General features: G+C 45.1%; 1 protein-coding gene across 1 annotated transcript in view; it reads right to left on the bottom strand.

Moving 5' to 3' along the window:
• ULK2 (unc-51 like autophagy activating kinase 2) overlaps nt 1-17,107 on the bottom strand; it is a 480,539-nt gene that overhangs the window by 154,889 nt on the left and 308,543 nt on the right. Inside the window, exons 15-18 of the mRNA XM_086948387.1 lie at nt 16,225-16,511; nt 4,666-4,856; nt 2,882-2,991; nt 1,420-1,563 (exon numbers count right to left, since the gene is read on the bottom strand). Of these exons, the coding sequence (XP_086804513.1) occupies nt 1,420-1,563; nt 2,882-2,991; nt 4,666-4,856; nt 16,225-16,511 (732 nt within the window). The remainder of the gene's footprint in view (nt 1-1,419; nt 1,564-2,881; nt 2,992-4,665; nt 4,857-16,224; nt 16,512-17,107) is intronic.

The following is a 17,107-nucleotide window of genomic DNA, read 5'->3' on the forward strand; positions in this document are numbered from 1 at the left end:
GTGGCGGTGTGTGGGACGCAAGAGGAGGTGGGTTCGGCGTCTAAGGTTGAGGGGTGTGAGGTGTCTGTAGATGGAGGGTGATAGAGTAGAGTAATGGGGGGAGGGAGGGGGTGCGTGTTAGTGTTAGGAGGTGCTGATGAGTCCAGGGTTTTGGGAATGAAGGCTGGAGGGTGTGGGCTCTGAGGTTTAGAGAAGTATTCTTTGAAGGTGGGGAACAGGATGTCAAATAGGTCTAGGTTTCTGTCTGTGGATTGAATTAAGATGGTGCTGTTGTTGTAGATGGTGATGGTTGCTCTAGCAGGATAGCGTTGTGATGGTGTGATTGAGAGTGTTACACCATAGGCAGTTTTCCTAGTGGTCGAGACGGTGAGTAGAGTAAGGAGTGCTTTTCTCCATTGTGCTCTGCGTGTAGTGTATAGGATGATATCTGTGCTCTTCGTTCCATTGTTGAGGGAGAAGTAGGTGTCTACAAAGGGGGTTTCAGGGTGGGACTTCAAGAAGTTGTGCTTAAACTTTTTTGCGTTTTTTTGGGTGAGCCCGGTGGGGTAATTTATTTTATAAGTGTGTTTTCCCATGGGTTCCATGTTGGAAGTAGGGGGTAGGTGTAGTGCTGTGCTGTGGGGATAAGATAAACTAGTAATAATAGTATCAGCAGAGTGGAAGACTAGCTAGTGTAAGATGGCCTCCAAAAAGGAGAAGGGGAGACAAGAATGGAAGTCCTCTGTCTGTTGTAGTTACAGTTTAGTTTCCCTTTCTAATCTGAGGCAGGTCGAGTTAATCCAGCTGCTAAGAGGGGAGGAGAAAGTCTTATCTGTTATTGGAGAACTCTGGCCGAGATGTTGCGCAGCCTCTTGGAAATCTGGGGGCCATGAAGGTGATTAATTGCTCCAGGTTTATGGCCACGGCCATTTTGGGCAGTAGAGAGGACAAGAATGCAATGAGAGTCAGCAGTTACTGTTTGAAAGTGCATACCTTGTATTCTCAGCAAACATTGAGGTCGATAACAAACACGATGTACCAGCCCTATAGTGACGAGCCAGACTATAGTTCTGTGCAGCAGGCAGGCATCCCCACGCCGCAGTTCAGGCACTCCAGAGCTGAATCATGGACATAAAGCTGCCGAGGGGATCCACACCACGTGACATGTGTTTTTAGCCAAGAGCCCTTTCCCTGCCGTGCATTTAATGTTCAAACTGTAATCCAAAATGATAGAATGAGGCTTGCAGGTGGCTACACCCCACGCCTTTGTTATCTCCCAGCGCTTGGACGCCTCCGGGCAGCAATTTGCGCTCTACAAATACACTTCCAGAAAAAATACACTTCCAGAGGCAAGTGCCTACACTGAGAGAGGCTGTCACTGAGTTCACATGACATCCCTTTCTGCCTCCGCGCTGAAACATAGCATGATCCTTGTCTTACCAGAAGTTGTCCTCGCTCTCATGACCATGTGGGTGCAGGTGGGAGGCGTGGAGCTATTGGGCGGGGACCCCACTGTAAACATCACCACCTTGGGGTTTGTTCCTGTTGTCATTGGGGGAGTCCCCATCGCACTGCCGCAACACCCTACAAGATTTGTGAGAAAAAAAAGATTTTCAGCAATCATGTAGCAGTCTGAAATCATGTCCAATAAATTGCACGACTACCGGTGTAAGCCCCTAAAAAATTTCAGACCCCCAGGATGGCAGGTGAGAAGGAATACATTACTGCTAAGTAAAGGTTAGGGGAGAGTTTGGCCATGGCGTTCCTTGGGCCATATGGTACGCCTTGTAGTGACACCAATAAGTCTTTCTAGATCCTGCCACAAGGTGGCAGCAGATCCAAGCGTGACAGGTTCCCAGACACTGCAGCATCAGCACCTGACTGTACTAAAGAAGAAGAAAAACACACTGAACCTGAAATATTCGGTTTATTGTGGAACATTTGACTGCCCTGGTGGAAACCCTCCGGAACAATTCTTTTGTTCTTACTCCTTTTCCATCCCTGCCAGGGGAAGTTGAAATGAATTGCAGCCAAAGAGAGCCAACTGAATTCGTAACTCAAGATGTCACACCTGCGGTGGGGACATAGGAAGAAGGGCCGCAAGCTGCCCTCTGCTGCGCACAGATCGTGCCCCAAGATGTGAGTTATTACCAATCCTCGAGTTTTACCCCATTTAAATTCCTCCAAGAGTCACAGGACAGTGGTGGAAATTAGCAAGTGATTCCCCATTCTAACCTGTCAAACTAGTAAGAGATGTACCCAGGGCTGACTTTACCATATGGTCATTCTGTAACAATCGTAATGAGACCATTTGTAAAGCTACTCTGATGAAATAAAAATGAATTTGTCAATTAATAGCTAGTCAAGCTCTGCAGATAATCTAGTCTGATATTTTTGGAAGACATTCTCGTTCCAGAAGAAAATCCACATATTATCACACAATAGCCTGTACCACGGTTGCAGTGAGCACCCACAACCAATATTTTAGTGCTGCCAGGCGCTGCGTCTAGGTGCTCTTAAGTCACAGTTGAACACATTTGCAAAGGGAAATAAAGAGCATGTACCAAAATCGCATAATGTTAAGCGTTTTACTCAATAATAAAGGGCCTGAAATCACCCAGTATGTACAAAACCCATTCAAGCCACTATACTGCTCACAAGGAAAGTTTAAAGCGCTGGAAATGATGTCGGTACAATTTCAGCCATAAAATAATTTGAACATAAGACTATTTGCCGTGTCCACTTTCAATTTCCCCAAGTGAAGCAATAAGCCCATGGCATCAGGACCCTCCAATAATTTCAAAATGAAACCTTTGTGGGTGGGGGTTTTTATGGTCAAAGGAGCCGAAAAGGTAATGGGAAATTGCACCTATACTGGCCCTAGGAGATGAGCAAGCCCTACCTGTGTCCATTGGGCGTTCTGCGTTGAGGCTGTCGGTGCTTCCCTGATAAAATTGGACACCCAGCGATGGTCTGGCCTGCTGGTCTGACAGTTTCCCTGCGCTCACTGACCTGTGCAGAAAAACAAGAGAATATTTTACTTACCCAGTAGAGGTGGCTCACGCATGCTAGGGACTGAGCAACTTAACACTTGTAAAGGGGAGACCAACTAAAATCCTCCTCATTGTTGCCCTATAGCACACAGATGAAGGGATCTAAGTGTGTGATTCAGTGACTGAGATTCAAGTTTATGCCCTCGTCTGCCAGAATCCTCGTGCCATGTCACTTGAAAATAAATACCTGATCTCAGATTCTGGCTTTCCACCCTTAATTACATTGATCAATTCAGCACATAGGACAGTACTGGAATGTGTGCATCCATTGCAAACATCCATTGAGAGGAGATATTTTTGAAAAATACTGCATCACTGACATATCAGGTCTTCACATTTCCACCAACACTGCACCTTCACATTTCCACTGACACTGTTCCTTAAGTAGGGAGCAGTCTAGCAAATATTGCACAATTTCTACCTACTTCTCTGTCCACAAAAAGCGTCACACATGCAAAATGTATGATAGGATCAGCGCAGCTACAAACAGGCTTTTTAAAAATGGAAGATAACACAATCCACTGTAGGCGATACAGTATATCTGAATTCAGGTTTCCCGATATGCTAAGCCAGTGTTAACGGAGCGGAACCTTAAACAGAAACTAATTTCTTTTTTTTAACAATATTTATAAATGTATACATGATAACAAAGCATTATTTAATTAACGCTGCAAATCTATTCCAAAAGTGTTCCCAATGATCAGCATATCAAATCTGCCTTCCACTGAAATTGAACCATGCCAGAACAGTAATGTGAGCTAGGAAACAGCCACCAGAATTCCCAAATTCATTCTCTGCCCAGAATAATTAGCATCGAAAGCACTGAGAAGCTGATTTCAGAAACGGTACGGATTAAGAACACCACAAGGCCAAGATTAGCACCTAACTCCTCGCAGGGCACTTCCACACACCAGCTGTCTGAGGTTTTTCCCACAACAAGAATTAAGGAAAGCGTCACAGTCTGTGCTCTGAAAAGGGCTAACCCCAGTATACAGCCAAAGTTAAAATCAGCAGTGAACCTTAGATGTGTGTACACAGAATTGATCCTGTGCCCAGAAGCACACGGATTGCACAACGCAAAGGTTGCAAAAGAACTGTCCCTCAGAGAGACTGCCATCCGGAGGCCTACATGGTTACCACCGAAAAACAGTGATCTCAGTAAACAAAAATCTGCTGCGTTTCCTCCCGAGTTACATCACACCAACAGACAAAGCAAAGCAAGGGGAAGTGTGTCTGATGACAGCGCACAAACAGAGGCTGCGTAGACAACCACTGGACAAAGCAGCTAGAAGGACACTGTGGCAGAGACTGTGTGGACATTCATTTCTACCACACACTCTGCATCCCAAGACGTCTCGCTACAGGGCCACTTACTACAGGCCTTCTATGCCTACACAGGAACACTAAAATAATTGGGATCTCTTCTGCCATGTTGACTACTTAGGTCTACCTTGGGATAATTCCGTAGTGAAACTGTAGGTTTGCTATCATTTTCTGGAGTTTTGTGATATCCAAGTGATGCGTAACCTTCCCACTCGGAGCAGCAGAGTTGCAGGAGCTCTGAAGGTTACTGAGGGTGGGCAGGCCGGTTAACAGCTTTACAAGTGGGGTCTGAAAGGGAAAGTGTACTTACCTCCCAAACGTGGTCTTGCAGTATTCACCAGATGCGTGCCTCTCTGCTCCATGGGCACAGAGAAAGTGTGAGAAGTCCCTTTGGTCTGGCATGTCCTTCGAGGAAGCGGGATCCCCCACGCCCTGGCATCTTGCCAACGCCAGTAAGTTTGAAGACGCCTGCGTTTTCGGAATCTTGCAGGGAGCCGTTGCCTAGACAATGAAAGACATTTAATTAGGATAACCTTTAAATGGCAAAACTTTGCACAATTTCGCTGAAAATGAAAACCTCTAAATTTCACTTCCTCACAAAACGATGCTCTAATACCAGGCATTGTGAAAAAAAAACAGAGCATCCCGGCTAACCCCATATAAAGCCGAGCTGCCCGGTTGATTTGCAGTTGCATATTATTACTAGCTTCTAGTTGCAGTTGCATTGACTTGAAAGTGTTTGCCTTCTTCACACTGTAGCCTGAAATCAGGACCGTTACCACGGTACATGAATAGTTTGTCCTTACTTGGCTGAAAGACTTTTACAAACATCAAACAACACATCTTAAGTAAAGTCTTAAAGGGCACGCGATGTTTTACACACATGCAAGAGCCTTAATAAATCCACTGTCCTCCCACGCCTAATATTTGCTAAGGGTATCCTTATGTTGGCTTTGAGCTGCATGTAAATGTAACAGATATTAATATCGTCTGTTATCCCATGAACAGTAAAAAACACACGCTTGTGTATCAGGGTTCTTTTCAAAGGAGTCACCCGAGTTGCTTTGAGTAAACATGCCTTTAGGAAGAACTGACCTGCCCTGCCAATACTTTGCACTATATTATTGCAGGAATGACTGACTCTTCCGCATCTGCCTATGAACCGTAGAAAGAGTTGGGAAGCAGTCAGTCACAGCCAGATTAATGGCCAATTTTGAGCTATATAATTGCCAAATAATGTCTGCTTAGAGCTATATACCAAGTGCGATATCCACAGTGTACTCTACCATATTAGCAAATAACACTGCGAAACTCTGAAGCCAAACGTAATGTTAAAAAAGTGAACTTGTAGTCCCACAGAGCCAAGGGCTGCTGATTGAAAAGTCCAGACTGGGCGAAGGTGTCACACTGTAACACATGTTATGGGGAAACCAGACAGCATTGCAATTATCTGTCAGAATCAGGAGCACAGAAGATGAGAGGCAACATATAAGCGAGGCGAGGCGAGCCGGACGGCACTGCCGAACAAAGTACTTCTCAGGCGGGACTACTGCTTCCAGAATCTATTACTCGCTTGTGCGAACAGGTCACATGTTGGTTCACCATAAGCGGTGGATCACACATAACATTGACGTGAGTTGGATAACGCTGGATCTGCGGACCCTGATACGACCTTGCTGCTAACAAACTTCATTGTTACCAAAACAAGACTTTTTTATGCCCAGAAGAAGCCGTTGTTTGGGACGAAAAATGTGGTTGCGTCTGTTTGTCATACTTTCAAGACTGAAAGACAGAAAATAAAAAAGAAACATTCAAGCAACACTGGACTCTTCGAATAATACTGGCAATTACCCGAATAGTTGATTTGATGCCCTAATTGATTTTCCTTGCTTAGGTGTTGCCTCTCATCATCTGTGTTCCTTCATGTATGATTTGTGAGCATTTGGCAGCTGGTCATTTGAGGAGGGCAATACTGGTGTTAAATATATGTGTGCCTTCATTATGTGGTGCAGTTACTGAGCTTACCGAGCTGCCCCTATTTCTTCGATCTGTCAGAATCACCTGGGCCCAGTTGGAGCAGAAACCTGCGGGCTAGCATGACCGCAGGCAGGCAGAGGAAGGAATAGATCTACATCCCAGCCACCAGTGCTGGGTATGGGTCAGTCACTGATGGGCTGGTTCAGAACAGTTACTGATTAGCGGTGATTCCCGGCTGAGTTGTGGAAAGAGCAGTCATCTCGGTCTGGCATCGGAAAGGTCAACAAGTGCTGGGCCAGAGTCAGCCACAACCCAAGCACCCTCATACTTCTGAAAGCCCATGTCTCAGCACTAACACATCACGAGAAATTCTAAGTAAGCATTAAAAAACACAGATGTCAAAGTTGAAGAAAACTCTCCTGCCTGGATGCCTTTCCATACACAACAATAAAGCAGGGTGCTGAAGGCTTTTCTGTGACATGGTTTATGACCCCGAGCAGGGATCTGTGGTCTGGAGCGGTACAACATGTGCACCCTCCTTACAGGACGTGATTACCGGCAGCTCACCAGCTTGAAGATGACTGATTGTGGTGGCAGCGATAAGACTGTGGTGGCATAACAGACATTGTTTCCTATCTCTGCCAGAGAGACTTATTAACTGGCCTCTCTAGATTTTTTTTAATTGGTCTGTGGGTCCACAGAAACCATGTCTGTAGGCCATCCATGTAGGACATTAATATCACGTGGATACATTACTCCTGTGTGTAGACGACGAGTGTTCAGTGTGTAACATGTGGTAACGGGAAACATCATTTTCAACGAAGGCTTTTCTACGCGTGACGTTTACTACGAGGCACTTACCTCGCAAACGTCTTTTCCACGCGTATGCCTTCAACGACAGTCTTTGCCACGCATATACGTTCTGGCTAGGGGGTCGGCTGGGGGAGGGGCTGGGGGGGCCTGGGGGGTCTCCCCCCCAAAAATAAACAAAGGAGCGGGTTAATTAAATAAAAAAAAAACGCACTTCAGTACCAACGAGGTAAAAGGAAAGTGCCTCCCCCAAAGACGTGCCGTTACGTCAAAATAGCAGTCCTTTTTTAATTTTGGCAGACGTGTTTTGACGCTTGTTTCGATGGTGGATGGAAGTACGGGCTGCTGGTGAAAGACAGGAAGGTGTCAGGTAAGAAAATAATCTTTATTATTTGTGTTTAATGGAAGTTAAAATGCGTGGTGTAATCCATCGTTGCAAATTCCAGCGTGGTAAAGCCACTTGCGAACTAAAATTTGCGTGGTATTGCCATGCGTGGAACTTGTATTCGTGGTAACATCATATATTCGTGGTAACGACCACACTGGCACCCCACTTAGCTCGTCATTCATCCAAGTGGTACCTAAAATGGAGTGCTGGAGGATGTCCCAGACATGCATGTGAATTACAGGGCGCCTCCAGGACATTCCATGGATCCTTTGCAGTGGATAAACATTCAGGTATTGATGTGTCACAGGGCCCTTTTGATGCTTGGAGAGTTTTCCCTGCCTTTCCTGCCCCACTGTTCCCTAGAAGGGCTATCTCCCTCATGGTAATACGTAGCTAAGTGGGACATTTCCTTGTCAAGTGCGATATCCACAGGTTGTTCTGGCAAAGTCAAACTAGGAGAAGGGGAATAGAAGAGAAATGGTAGGACAAACAAATGCGGTCTGCTGCACCACAAGATAAGGACCTACACCACTGTGCACGGATGAGGTCTGGAAGCCCCGCAGTCACTACAACAGCATGAACTGAATCAAATAAGCCAAGAACCAGAGGGTGCTGTATATTGCGACCCCATCCAAGTTTCTCTGAAGAAGCCATACACCAAGAAGCACCCAGGCGGGAGAGAACCGGACTATGATGCATACTCTCCTGTGAAATATTCAGAGGGAGAGTAGAGACACTACTGTGACAGGGAGGCCTGCACCCAATCAGCACGATCTGCTGGACCGTGAGCACTGCAACCCTTACGCAGACCTTACTCGAGGGGATCCTGCTGCTGCCAGAGACCTAAACCAGTATGTGCAGGCCCTAAAGTCACAGATTGCACCGGCTAGCCCGCGGCAAGCACAGTGCCATCCTCAGTCAGTGAGCCACGCTGAGTGCCTGCAACACAACCAGCCTGTCAACAGACAACTCAGGCATTGCATGTCTTGTCAGGCATGACATTGACAATTAGGTCATGTGCAACTGGGGAAGATACCAAACTTAGGGGGCGGGGGGAGTAACAAACTTATACAACAGGGAAGAAGTTGGTGAAAGCTTTGCCCCAGGCTAAAATCACCTTCCTACAGACAACCAGTGTTCTTGACAACCCCGTGAAGAAACTAACTGTTCGCAACATTCTGCATTTAGTGCACCACTGAAGGTTGTGCAACAAAAGCAGCCTGAGCTATCTCCACCATCCGCATTAATCATATTGCAGAAGTATAATATGACTGTTGCTGTCTCTATATGTACAGTATTGAGTTGTATGTGACTAGTAAAGTACTTTTTCTCTATCAAAGACCAAACACTAACAGGATGTTGGCTTATCAACTTAAAATGAATGATTTGTTGACTTCAGAGTCTCAACCCCACACCACCTTCCAGAGTAGGGCTTGGGCTGTTGCACTTTGCTACACTGTGGGCCAATGGCTAAAGGGGTGTGATTGGTGTTCACTATTGGGCTCAGTAGTCAAGTTCAAGTTTGTTTCACGTTTACTTGGACCGTTGGTCCACAAACAATACATATCGATAAAAAGTTCATCCAAAGAGTTAAATAAAACATTTCATTAACACACATAGAAACCCTAAAACATATTTTAAAAATACTAATTATTAAAACTCGTTTAAAAGATATAAAACTGCCTTCACTTTTTGCATATATTTCCCCATTGCCACAGCAATATCTAAGTGGGACATTTCTGTCATCAGTGTCACAGCCTGGGTCCTAGTTTTAATATCATATTTCATAAGAATCGGTTTTAAAAATTTGATACGCAAGTCCAAAAACTTCAGACAATCAAATAAGATATGCAGCATATCACATTTAGACCCTAGAGAGCAAGTACAGGTTCCCTCCTCATTGATCATGGCCCACTTTACCGAGTTGTTCATATAACAAGGGTTAACCCCAATTCTAACCCTCAGAACCTCATTTCGTAATCGACGGTCCGGTAACTTATCTATGTAGGGGAAGCAATAAACACTATTCCATGCATCAATCATAAAACTGGTCGAAGTTTTACTTGCAAGATAGATTTTGTCATGTGCATGCGATATTTCCTTCCCCGTCGACCTGAGTAACTTTTTATCAATATTAGCCACGGAGACAGTAGGGCACACATTAACTCTCATCTTAAAGCATAGCTTTGTTACTTTCCCCCTGGTCTCTCTTGGCCATTTTAGTTCGCTGTCCTGTATTTCATTTTTGCCCCATTGAGATATTTTGGTAATTGTGCCTATTTCTAGGCGTTGCCAAACGCGCAAAAGGGCCATTACAACTTGTATACCCCATGAAGTCAGGCCTAGTTCCAGTCTTACTGCCTGAACCATTGCTGACCGGGGGAGCGTAAATAACTTTTTTAGGTTTTTACCTTCTTCCACATCCCAGTTTTCCTTACCACTTAGGAACAACAGTTCAGCGCCATACAAGTAATGCGGGGGTACAATAGCAGCATAGGCTTTTAGCACTGGTTTGTCGGTCATAGCACCATAGGCTTTATTAAACAATATCAGACCGCTAATCGATGCAGAGGTTCTTACTTTAGATGCCTCTAAGTGGGTATTAATTTCAAATTCTGCTGGAACCATAACCCCAAGTATCTATACTCTGTTACTGATTCCACTTTTTCTGACCCAATCCACCATGAGAACTCAGTTTTCCTCCGGCCAAAGCTCAATGTTTTGGTCTTATCCATATTTATCACAAGTTTTTTTCTTAAGCAGTAGTCATTGAAAGCATTTAATTTTCTTTGCAAGCCAACCTCGGTCTGGTCCATAATCACCAGATCGTCGGCATAGAGTAGGCATGCTATCTGCTTGCCATTTAGTTTCGGGCTTGCCCCAGTTGTGTTCCCCAACATTGATGGTAGGTCTGCTAGGAACAAGGAGAACAACAGGGGAGCTAATACACATGCCTGACGTAGACCATTTCCAATTTCTATTTTCCCTGATAGACTACAATCTATGTCTAAAATTATCTGTGCCCAGTTTTTTAGTGTGGAGCATTTGTAGCAGCCGCAGTATATCATTAGGAATTCCCTGACTAATTAGGGCCGCCCACAGCAGCTCCCGGTCCACTAGATCAAAGGCTGCACGGAAGTCAACGAAATAACAGAACAACCTACCCCGCGATTCCATTGACTTCGGTGCTAAGGCCCAAAGAGCAAAACAATGGTCGATAGTAGAGTGGCCGGCTTTAAACCCACCCTGTTCCGGGGGGATGGTTTGGTTTTCCTCTGCCCAATCTTTTAAAAAGTTTAAAATTACTTTTGCAAAGACTTTTACCCCTATATCGTGTAGGTTTATAAGCTTATAATTTTTCGGTATTGTGTGGCTACCCTTTTTTATGAATAGGCCTAATATTTGCGCCCTTCCAACTTTCTGGGATGATTCCCGTATCCAGGATTACCAGGAACATCTTTGTAAAGAACTCTGCCCACCATTCAGGCCTCGTTTTAATTATCACTGCCGGGAGGTTATCTGGTCCTGCGGCACAGGTAAGGTTCAAACTAGCTATAATCTCCGTTATATAACTTGGGGTAAAGTAGTCCTTTATATCATCCCTCATCCGTGGCCAACCTAAGGTTTCCGGTATTGGTTGTGTCGGCCATCTTCCATAGATTTCTTTCAGATAGCCTACCCAATCATCTTCCGGGACCATACAGGTCAAGGAACCGGATTTACCGCCCAAACTCTCTTGGATTAATTTCCAGAACCCTCTCACATCCTTGAATTCAATCACCTCCAACATATTTGCCCAACATTTCTCTTCATACCTTCTTTTTTTATTCCGAATTAATGTTTTATACTTTAACCTTAGTTGCTGAAGTGTCTGATATAGGTCCACTTTAAACATGGCCCTTACTCTTCTCTCCTTCTGTCTTATCAGGGTCTTAGCTACCCTGCATTCTTCGTCAAACCAGGGTTTCCTATTTTTATTAACTACATAGCTGCCCAGTCCTGACTTTTTTACCTTGAATTCCTTCTTGAGGGAATCTGCCAGCTTACCTATGGTCAATTCAAACCATGGGATTCCTGCATTAGAATGAATGTCTTCAGTTGGGATTGACTGTTGAATTAGCCCAAGCTTTTCTATCTGTTCGTCTGATATACAGGTTGTTAATCGTTTGGGGTAATCCACATGGACCTGTAGAACTCTCTCTCTACTTCTACATTTCGGAATGCGTATTCCTAACTTCAAAGGGAAATGGTCACTACCTGTCATTTTCGCCACCTCAAAATTTCTTATTTGATTAAAGCACCAGGCCTGACAGAACATATAATCTATTGGGCAAGGTTGCTGGCCCCTCACAAAACTCTTTCCCGCGGGCTGGTCTTGCTGAAATCTTCCATTTGCACATACCGAGCCCAAGGACCCCATTAGCTGACTAAGTGACTCATCCTGCTGTGAGAGCTCCCCCCTTGGAAAGAGTGCAGCTTCAATGTTATGTGCTTCTAGCAATTCTTTGTGCCAACTATCTACCTTTTTGCGGTCCAATCTATGGTTAAAATCACCTACTACTAGTACTAAATCCTTCAGATGCTTGCCACTAGTTGACTCCAGATCTTCTTTCAGTCTACCCAAATTCTCCTTATATTCATGGGCTTTCCCTTATGTATATGCACATTCATATTGCATATTCCCTCATATCTGGGATCTGCCTTCTGCAATAGGATTCTGCAACTTAGTGCCCACTCACTAAGTAAATTTAACCTTTCAACCCTCCTGACTATCTGTGTGGAGATTAGCGTTAGTTGACCCCCTGATGGCCTCCCCAGATTATTTTTCTTTGCTGCTTTAGAGTATTGGGCAAATCCTTCTATAACTAAGGGTATCGTCACACAGCCATGTCTCCTGAAGGCACACAATGTCGTTACTCTTTATAATTTTATCGAACTTGATCTGTGCCGATATTTTCTTGTAGCCATTTATATTCCATGATAGAACTGAAAGGCTGTGTGACGACCCATTCTCCTAATCGATTTCGCTTGGAAATCCCTCCTCATCGTACTCCCTAGATTCTAGGGGTGCCTAGACCAGCATGGTTCGTCAGGAAATACTGTCCCTGTATTTCCTACTTCCTTACCAGTCTGATCCCCTCCTTTTGTAACTCATTTTTCGCTTTTTCCACCGCTTCTTTCACCCAAGCAGAATGAAAGAGGACTTTAGTCGCCTCTTCTCCTGTGCTGCTTGCAACAAATCCTACTTCTTTGAGGTCCATTGTACCAATACTCCCAAGACTTGCACATTTACCCATTATGTATAAAAGCTGAGATCGATTTAATGGGTGTAGTTTCCTAGCTTTACCACCATTTTCGGCTTTTAGGAAAATCCATAGATCATTAGAGCCTGTTTGTCTGGCCCCGTGGTTAACCCCCTTTGAGGTAGCTTCCCTTTTCATAGACATTTGGTTCCTCTTGTTGTCGTCAATCCCGACCCTGCTGCACCTTGACGTTTCTCGAGATCCTGAAGGCTTCCTTTTCATACTTTCCTCCTCTAACCTCTAACTCCCTTGTTATAGGAGCCAACCCACTTTTATTAGGCTTTGGTTTTACTGATCTGTTCCATTGTTCTTTCTGTTCCATTTGTGGCTTTACATTATTCACCTTTGAACTCTGAATTTTTCCCCCCTTGTTACCTCCTACTTCCTCAGTTTCTCCTTTCCCTCTACTCAAGATCCTGGTAGGGTTTTTTTCCAGGCAACTTTTTATACGAGTAGCCTCCCTTCTTGGGAATCTACCCGTATGATATCTCGTTTCCCCCCATTTTTTCACAATCATTGGCTGCCTAGATATATATACTGATGGTTCCTCTTTCATTAAGTTTGAGGCCCCTAACACATCTTCCTCCACCTTATTACTGCCGTCCCCCACCTGGCTTCCATATATTGGCCTAACCAGGGCTGGCATTAAACTTCTAATTTGGGTCAGCTCACCCAAGATTGCTTTAGACTGGTCCCCCTGAATTTTTAAAGGATTGTTATTTATTATGGAAATCACTAGCAAGCCTTGCAGGGTTTTTTGGAGGATACACAAACTCAAGCATAGAGGTACTAGAGGCTCCTGTAACCTCAAGCCCATGCAGTGGTGATTGCAAATGTTCATTTCCTAGATGTTCATTTCCTAGATCAAAGGAGCAGTTTACATCCACATTCAAGTCCACATTTTCCTGAGGTTGCTTCATAGTTCCATTTTGAACATTTGAGCTTAGACCATTAGTATGTATGGATACGTCATCATCTTCGTCCTCTAAATCCCCTTCAATTGACTGCTGGAATAATCTAGGTGAAAAAGACAAACGTGGGTTCAGCAGTACTCCTGATAAATTAAGGGTGGACTGATTCAGGGAGGCTAAGACATCGTCGCTCCTGGACTCAGAGTTTATGTCTATATCTATGACAGCATTTGGCTCTTTACTGGTTACATCCTTCCCCTTAAAGTGTTTTTCCAGAAAGACTTTAATTGGGTTTGATACGGACAAGTCATTGCTTGTTCCTTTTAGCTTCACGGATGTAGGTGTTAGCGACAAGGATTGGGTATCTCTTAAGGCTCGTTTCTTTTTTCTTGTTGGCTCACTCAGCACTGCATCCGGAATACCTATCTCATTATCATCCCCGGACTCCGAGGAGTTCTTCTCTGGCTTTTTCCCCGTTTTAAAATTTTTACGGCCTCTTGTTTTAGCCGGTGCCATTTTTATTAACTTATATATTCCTTCTCCGGGCTCGGATTAGCACTGATAAGGCCTGGAATTATGGTATTTCCTCCCACTCCCGCTGTTACGGGGGGAGAGCAACTCCTTCTCACCAGGCTTAGCTTTTTTGTATTGGAGGACCAAATTTACAATTTTCCTGTATTTAAATTACGAGTAGAACTTGGATAGACTACACCCCACTTACCTCTGTTCCTCGGTCTGTTGTCACACACACTCAAAACCACATGTCAAGGTCCAATGTTCCACAAAACCTTACTGTGTAGTCCAATCAGCGCCTGGGTACCCAGATTTGCCAGGGCCCTCCTTCTGCCGGGCTACTGAATCAATAATCGTATTTGAATTCTTTATTGGCGCCTTTTCCTCCACCGCCTGCAGGGTCTGCAGCCGAGGTTCGCCAAGGTTAGTCTTCCCCCAGGTTCGCAGGCTAACGAGCCCTTACAGCGCCGTCCTGCCGAACTTCTGTGTATCCTCTCCCCAGGGGAAGTGTTTTGGGCGTTGTGGGAACGTTTCCTTCCCTCTCCGCATCTACTAACTGCTGCGGGGTTCTTTGACGATGACTGAGGACGCGAGAGTCGCGAGAGACGCGAGCCGCAGGAGCCGTGAGAGCGCGCCTGCGCGCTGGGCTCATTCGAGCGTCTCGCTGCAGCTGGTGAGAGATTCCCGGTGATCGTCCTGAGCGCTGGGTGTGTGGCAGCCGGTACGGAACAGAAGTGAGCGCTACAGTCAAAAAGTACTCAAATGAGGACTCAGCCTATGGTGGTGAGAGACTGGCTCAGTACTAAGTAAAAGCCCCAGAACACCAATGGTAATAGACCCAGATTGCCACAATAGTGGCCCGGTAAAACCTGAATATCCCAGGGCACCTGAAAAACGTTCTACAACAGAACAAGGGTATTTGTAGAACGCATGTTTAAACTCGGTGGGTCTCTTGATGCTACTGATAGACCATGGCTGACTGCCCCGCCTTAGTGGAACGTATTTTTATCAATCTCTGAAAAATAAAAGGCTCAGAGAATCCACCAGGACCTGAACCTGTGCCAATGGGGTCAAAGTTGCATTAACTTTCTTAAGCTACTCCTCCATGTAGGAAGAATCCTCTTTTCCCAACTTTAGAACCAGTTACAAGAGTGGAATGATAGAGACCTAAAAGTACCGGCTGTGCATTTCACACATTACACTACTGCTTTCACAGGGAGTGGCCAAGAAAATATGCCTTTTGCTCAAAGGTGTCTTACCATGATATCTGTGATAGTATGATAGTATGTCATGTTCATCTTTCTTCTTTAAAGCACGACTTGCAAAGTTTGCAATGGGTTTTGTACCTTATTATAGAGCCCCGCTCTAAAGCTGCACATATTTCGTCAGAAACAAGGTAAAGGAAACCCACTCCAGTGAGAACCAGCTGTCCAGTCATGGGTCGCCCTTGAATTTTGAGTCATGTTTGCCCTGTACTGTTTAAAGCTTTTCCGCATCACTTCTGTACCCTCCATGATACAGCCTTTATGTCTAAGTACAATCTGCAAAGTTCTCTGAGCAGAGCTTCCGTCTCAGATACTATACAACCAAATGAAGCACATTACTCCAGTGTAACCATGGACTTGAATCCTGTAATGTTGTAGATTCATCACCCTCTTCTGCCAAAAGCACTAGGTTAGGAATATTATACTGTACTTATCTTCAAAACTTATTTCGGTTTTTGGTATTTACGCATCCAAATATGAATGTATGTTACTTGAAAGAAATGTGAACATACATAGACCTTGTGTCATCTTACAACTGCAGCAACTACTTCATTATACCTCCATGGTATACCATGGCTTTGTGCCCGTTATATGCCAACTGAGCCATAGCAGAGTCACATATTTAGTCAGATCTTAAAATGATACATAAAAAGTGCCCCTGCACTTAGACAATGCACATAAAAAAGAGAGATCGATGCAAACCTTGGTGGGAGATCCAATAATGGTTGGAAGGGGAGATTTGTAGAGCCAGTCTGAAGTCCGGGGCGATGTGCCCATATGCTTGGTTGGCGAAGCCCCAAGACTGACAGGTCTGGGGGGTGGAGGCGTGTGGCTGTATCCGCACCCCGCATAGGAAGGGTACACCGGGTCCGAATGCTGTTTCCTGAGCTTCTGCTTGGTCTGGTAGATATCTGTTAAAGTGGGAGCACTCTGGAGGCGAGCACCGAGCAACAGAGACTGCGGTGAATGTGACGGTGGAGCCGGAGACCCTGGGGAGAAGACAAGTGAGATCTCTTCTATTTAACCAAACAAACAGTCGAAACAACAAAAAATGTCACATTCAAGTGAAGCACAATACTGCTTGCACTGTACAACCTCGGAAGGCACTGTGGATGCTGCAGCACTTTAGAGAAATGTGTGTATGTGGCACAAAATAAAAACAACCACAATGTGTGCCTACACAAAACAGAGAGACTGAGACGGAATCTCACAGTTTAATTGGGTCTCCGAGTTCGGTATCTGGCCAGATGGCATGAATGGATGATGAAGCCTCACTCTGGGATCACATGCACCGAGGAAAGTCATTGAGAAAATGATTCACAACGTGAGCAGTGTCTGTGGGGGCTGAGGCAGCTGGCAGGGCTCCCACTGAACAGCTGGACTGCTCGAAGAGTGCGGCAGGACGTGTGCTCCCCGCCTCTCCAGGAGCCAGCACTGAAAAGCAGGTCACAGTAGCAGCATGACGCGAGGGAGACCCAGGGAGAAGGTATTAAAGATGAATGGGGCTGCCAGCTGCTGTGTGCAAACCCATCTATCTCTGTTCACGTGGAGAGAGAGCACGCATGCTGAATCTGCAAAAGGAGCC

Source organism: Lissotriton vulgaris, unplaced genomic scaffold, assembly GCF_964263255.1.
Source record: "Lissotriton vulgaris unplaced genomic scaffold, aLisVul1.2 SCAFFOLD_740, whole genome shotgun sequence".
In the NCBI taxonomy this organism is placed as follows: domain Eukaryota; kingdom Metazoa; phylum Chordata; class Amphibia; order Caudata; family Salamandridae; genus Lissotriton; species Lissotriton vulgaris.